The sequence below is a fragment of the Acipenser ruthenus genome, chromosome 4, assembly GCF_902713425.1.
Source record: "Acipenser ruthenus chromosome 4, fAciRut3.2 maternal haplotype, whole genome shotgun sequence".
NCBI lineage: Eukaryota > Metazoa > Chordata > Actinopteri > Acipenseriformes > Acipenseridae > Acipenser > Acipenser ruthenus.
The window spans coordinates 99,207,986-99,214,038 of record NC_081192.1 but is presented as its reverse complement, the minus strand read 5'-3'; the positions used below and the strand labels follow the sequence as shown (position 1 = coordinate 99,214,038).

Below are 6,053 nucleotides of genomic sequence, written 5' to 3'. Positions count from 1 at the left end.
AACAGAGTTGCCTTTGTTTTGTACATTTCACACTACACTTCTGACTGGTTTGCATGTGGTTGGCAATGATTGTGACAGACGCAACACTTTAGTACATATACCCCATAGTCACTTCTCCAAAATAGCGATTTTTTAGCAATTAAAATATATATATATAAAAAAAAACACACAAACTCTTGATATACTAATTATATAAAGCTCTTATTGTTACATCCCTTTTATTTCCAGAGCCTTAACTTCCCTCTGAAAAGGTACAAATACCAAAAAACACTTAAAAGGACTTGTGTGCATGCAAGTCTATACTTTGTGTGTATTATTGTTCAGTAGAAGAGATGTCATCTGTGTGTTTTATAATGATATCAAGTTATTTACAAACCGCTAACCAAGATCATGCAACAGTCTCTTGACACGGGTTGTACTGACAGACTGGAGAATTGCAAAGGTAATACCGATCCACAAAACGAGAGACAAAACCGAACCAGGTAACTACAGACCAATAAGCTTGACTTCTATTATATGTAAACTTATGGAAACTATAATAAGATCCAAAATGGAAAATTACCTATATGGTAACAATATCCTGGGAGATGTTAGCATGGTTTTAGGAAAGGGAGATCGTGTCTAACTAACCTGCTTGATTTTTTTTGAGGATGCAACACCGACAATGGATAATTGCAAAGCATATGACATGGTTTATTTAGATTTCCAGAAAGCTTTTGACAAAGTCCAGCTTAAAAGATTAATTCTCAAACTGAATGCAGTAGGGATTCAAGGAAATGCATGCACATGGATTAGGGAGTGGTTAACATGTAGAAAACAGAAAGTACTGATTAGAGGAGAAACCTCAAAATGGAGCGAGGTAACCTGTGGAGTACCACAGGGATCAGTATTAGGTCCTCTGCTATTCCTAATCTACATTAATGATTTAGATTCTGGTATAATAAGCAAGCTTGTTAAATTTGCAGACGACACAAAATTAGGAGGAGTGGCAAACACTGTTGCAGCAGCAAAGGTCAATCAAAATGATCTAGACAGCATTCAGAACAGGGCAGACACACGGCAAATGACATTTAATAGAGAAAAGTGTAAAGTACTGCACAGAGGCAATAAAAATGTGCATTATAAATATCATATGGGAGATACTGAAATTGAAGAAGGAATCTATGAAAAAGACCTAGGAGTTTATGTTGACTCAGAAATGTCTTCAAGATGATTGGATATATTGTGTAAAGTGTTGAATTTAAATCAAGGGAAGTAATGTTAAAACTTTACAATGCATTCGTAAGACCTCATCTAGAATATTATGTTAAGTTCTGGTCACTTCGTTACAAAAAGGATATTGCTGCTTTAGAAAGAGTGCAAAGAAGAGCGACCAGAATTATCCTGTGTTTAAAAGGCATATCATATGCAGACATGCTAAAATAATTTAATCTATTCAGTCTTGAACAAAGAAGACTACGTGGCGATCTGATTCAAGCATTCAAAATTCTAAAAGGTATTGACAATGTCGAACCAGGGGACTTTTTCGACCTGAAAAAAGAAACAAGGACCAGGGGTCACAAATGGAGATAAGATAAAGGGGCATTCAGAACAAAAAATAGGAGGCACTTTTTTACACAGAGAGTTGTGAATGTCTGGAACCAACTCCCCAGTAATGTTCTTGAAGCTGACACCCTGGGATCCTTCAAGAAGCTGCTTGATGAGATTCTGGGATAATAAGCTACTAACAACCAAACGAGCAAGATGGGCCGAATGGCCTCCTCTCGTTTGTAAACTTTCTTATGTTCTTATGTTCAATGTAGGTTGTGAATCCTATAGTTAGCCTCTACAGTGGAAAACCATGATAGCTGTGTATCAAAGGTGTCAACAGTTGACCTTATGTGTTGCCATGTTGATATGTAAAAAAGCTCTAAGAACGTTTTAATACTCATCCTGAACCTTTGCAATAAAATACATCTAACTATATATACACTTCCTCAATTCATTCTAATATAAATAAGGTATTTAAGAAAATCCAGTACCAGCACTGTTAATCCAGTGGTATCATATGTACACACAAGTTTAACATTTACCATTCCCAGATGTGACCATGATTTAATAGCTGTTAAGACACTTCAGAACCAAGCACTTATTCTTTGAATGAAGGGTAACGCAATGTATGATTAACTTGAAAGCAAAGAGGATGAAGTAAGCCAGATCCAGTCTGCAACTATACTATATATACACTGTATATATGCACTGTGGGGAAGTGAAGCATTGTGTGGTTGTGGAGTATAACTATAGTTATATTCTACATAGCATATTGACGCTTTCTTTTAAGTCTGTTTTTTTTAGTGTGGACGTTAGAAAGAATAATTATTAGTATTTGTTAAATCTATAATTAAAAGTGGATTTGACTCAGCCAGGCCCTGATAAAAAAATCAGATGGCATGGATTAAAAAAAAAAAAAAAACATGAATCATTTCCCCTCATTTTGCCACAGCTTACTATATACAACTCTTGTAATGTGCATTTTGCAATCTTTTTTTGTTAAAAATAAATAAATATCGTAAGCCGTCTATGTAGGCTTGGTTGGAATTTATTTTCTTTTGTTGACATCTACTTCTGTATGTATTTTAGTATGTACGATTATAGGCTATGAATAAATACTTTTGAAGTGCCATTGGTGCTTGTAGTTGTTAGTTATTATACATGTATACCATGTGTGTAACACTTCATTTTATATTTAATAAGACTTCAAAATTACAATAGAACTCCCTAACACAATACACAATTTGTTTATAATTAATTCTTCGGTGAATCTTCTAATCATGCATTTTCTCTGGTACTCTTTGCTCGCCTCCACAATAAATAAACTCGACATGATTAGAAGTAGCCACCGAACACTTAGAGTATTATAAGAACATTGATATGCATGCAAGCATGTGAAGGTGTACATTGTACATAAAGTGTGGGGGGAGTCTGACAACATTAAATACATTTAGGCAAATTCCATGTCAATGATCGGTTGCCTGTAAGGAAACTATATTGTAATATCTAGTATGCTGTTTTCTATACCAGGATTTCATTATTTAGTCTTAGGTTTGTATTTGTATAATTCAAATAAAATCTACAGTACATGTCAGTTGTCATATAATGTACGTATCCAGAGTTCAAATAGGCTACAGTTGCAGTGATAATTTCTGTAGCAGTACACTAGGTGCAAATAACGGTATATCATTTTAGCAATACAAAAAATGTTCCATAAGGTTACAAATGATTAAAACAAGTGAATACATCTCACTCATAACAACAAGCACAGAAAATATTTTCATAACTACAAATATTGAATTATCAAGGTAGTCTGTAAGAAATTAACCCTGGTCCTGTACACTCTCTCTCTGTATCGTCAGCATCACAGCCGCGGTCTGTAGAACTTTGCATAGCCTTTTCTGTTATACCTCTTTTAAACTGTACTTAAAATGTCTCGTCCTCTACGATACATTGGGCAGTTAAAAATAATATTTATTAAAATATATACAACACAATGCATAATTTTACAGTGGAAACTTATGGTTTTATGCACTTTAGGGAAATGATTCCTTAACGGTAATTCTTGAAAAATATGCTTTTTATAGCATGATGTGACTGTTTCCATTGTGCTCCACTGCAGTTCACATACTGGGTGTCAACAGGCTAATCCTACTGATGGAATTAATGTTGTCTTCAGTAGGAACTACAATATGGGAAGGACTGACACATGCAAAACTAATCTGTCATCAAACTAAATCAGTTATATTAATAACACTATGTAACACAATTTTTGTTCCTGGGTAGTAAGTGTTATTTCCTAATTGCTTATGCCTCAAAAGTATAGAAAATGGCTATTATTCCCCACAAACTTTGCTTTTGTGACCAGGACAGTAATAGTTTGAAATTTACCTATTTCCAATGAGAAAATGGGCGAATTTGTGTCTTTTTGTTCACATAAAGTCAGAAAAAACATGTATTTATACTAAAGTAATACAAAAATGACTACAAAAGATTTAGAAGTGAGTAGTTTTTCGAGATTTATGATTATACTGTAAATCACTTTCACGAATCAGCCCCCAAATGTAGTCTCCCATCATGTTCTCGTTTTACTGTCCTTGGTAGCGGCGTTCAAAGTCCAGTATATCCTGGTGGAAGCGCTCGCCTTGCTCCTCCGAGTAGGCTCCCATGTTTTCCTTGAATTTATCAAGATGAGCATCAAGGATATGGACTTTGAGGGACATCCTACAGCCCATTGTGCCCCTGTATTTATACTACTATTTATATTACTGGAAAGTTCTAGAAGTTACTCCAAGTTTACTCAGCACTGAATCTATCTGGAATGTTCTGGAAAATAGGTAAATTTCAAAATATCACTGTCCTTGTCACAAAAGCAAAGTTTGTGGGGAATAATAGCCATTTTCTATACTTTTGAGGCATAAGCAATTAGGAAATAACGCTTACTACCCAGGAACCAAAAAAAAATAAATTGTTACACGGTGTAATAATAGCCATGTTGTCTTGTGGTTGTGTCCTTTTATAGAAATGAGTTTCCAAATAAAAAGGACATTAACAAGTGGGTTTAACAGCCAACAGTTACATTTGTTTAACAGCTAAGAGTCTGCAATAGTAAGTGTGATTACAGGCAAATGCTGAGCTATCTGACATGGTCAATATTCTGCCCATGCATAAAACACAAAGCTATCATACACAATGAATAATGACAGAAAAGTGAATTGTTATTTTTACCTGAGGGTTTTTAAAAACAGCATATTTATCTGGTTTTTCCACAAACAGAATCTTGTTTTCACTGTCTCGTGTCCATTGAGATAAGACTTCCACTAAATTTTCATTGTCTTCAAAGAACCTCTCTGTTAAAAACAGCATAAAAGGACACACCATTACATTGTACATCTGCTGCAAAGTGAAGCTGGGTTTGTATCTTATTCAAATATTTTAATGTACATAAATAGCAAAGATACATTTTGTTGTACAGGGTTTACATCTCTGTTGGGAATCTTTTTTATTTTTTTTTATTTCGTCCCTTACCTGCAAATAGTGTGAAACTGCATTTTTGGCAGTTTTCAGATTAAGTGAAAAAATGCAATGCCCAAAGGGCAAATCTGAATCTCTGATAATCAGGGAGATATGAAGAGGCTAATGAATCTCTGATAATCAGGGAGATATGAAGAGGCTAATGAATCTCTGATAATCAGGGAGATATGAAGAGGCTAATGAATCTCTGATAATCAGGGAGATTTGAAGAGGCTAATGAATCTCTGATAATCAGGGAGATATGAAGAGGCTAATGAATCTCTGATAATCAGGGAGATACGAAGAGGCTAATGAATCTCTGATAATCAGGGAGATATGAAGAGGCTAATGAATCTCTGATAATCAGGGAGATATGAAGAGGCTAATGAATCTCTGATAATCAGGGAGATATGAAGAGGCTAATGAATCTCTGATGATCAGGGAGATATGAAGAGGCTAATGAATCTCTGATAATCAGGGAGATATGAAGAGGCTAATGAATCTCTGATAATCAGGGAGATATGAAGAGGCTAATGAATCTCTGATGATCAGGGAGATATGAAGAGGCTAATGAATCTCTGATAATCAGGGAGATATGAAGAGGCTAATGAATCTCTGATGATCAGGGAGATACGAAGAGGCTAATGAATCTCTGATGATCAGGGAGATATGAAGAGGCTAATGAATCTCTGATGATCAGGGAGATATGAAGAGGCTAATGAATCTCTGATAATCAGGGAGATATGAAGAGGCTAATGAATCTCTGATGATCAGGGAGATATGAAGAGGCTAATGAATCTCTGATGATCAGGGAGATATGAAGAGGCTAATGAATCTCTGATAATCAGGGAGATATGAAGAGGCTAATGAATCTCTGATGATCAGGGAGATATGAAGAGGCTAATGAATCTCTGATGATCAGGGAGATATGAAGAGGCTAATGAATCTCTGATGATCAGGGAGATATGAAGAGGCTAATGAATCTCTGATGATCAGGGAGATATGAAGAG

At 35.3% G+C, this 6,053-nt stretch overlaps 1 protein-coding gene across 1 annotated transcript in view; it reads right to left on the bottom strand.

Annotated features, from left to right (window-relative positions):
- The window catches only part of LOC117400462 (amyloid beta A4 precursor protein-binding family B member 1-interacting protein-like), a 37,267-nt gene that overhangs the window by 9,168 nt on the left and 22,046 nt on the right, over positions 1–6,053 (bottom strand). Inside the window, exon 7 of the mRNA XM_034000481.3 lies at positions 4,759–4,880. Within this exon, the coding sequence (XP_033856372.2) occupies positions 4,759–4,880 (122 nt within the window). The remainder of the gene's footprint in view (positions 1–4,758; positions 4,881–6,053) is intronic.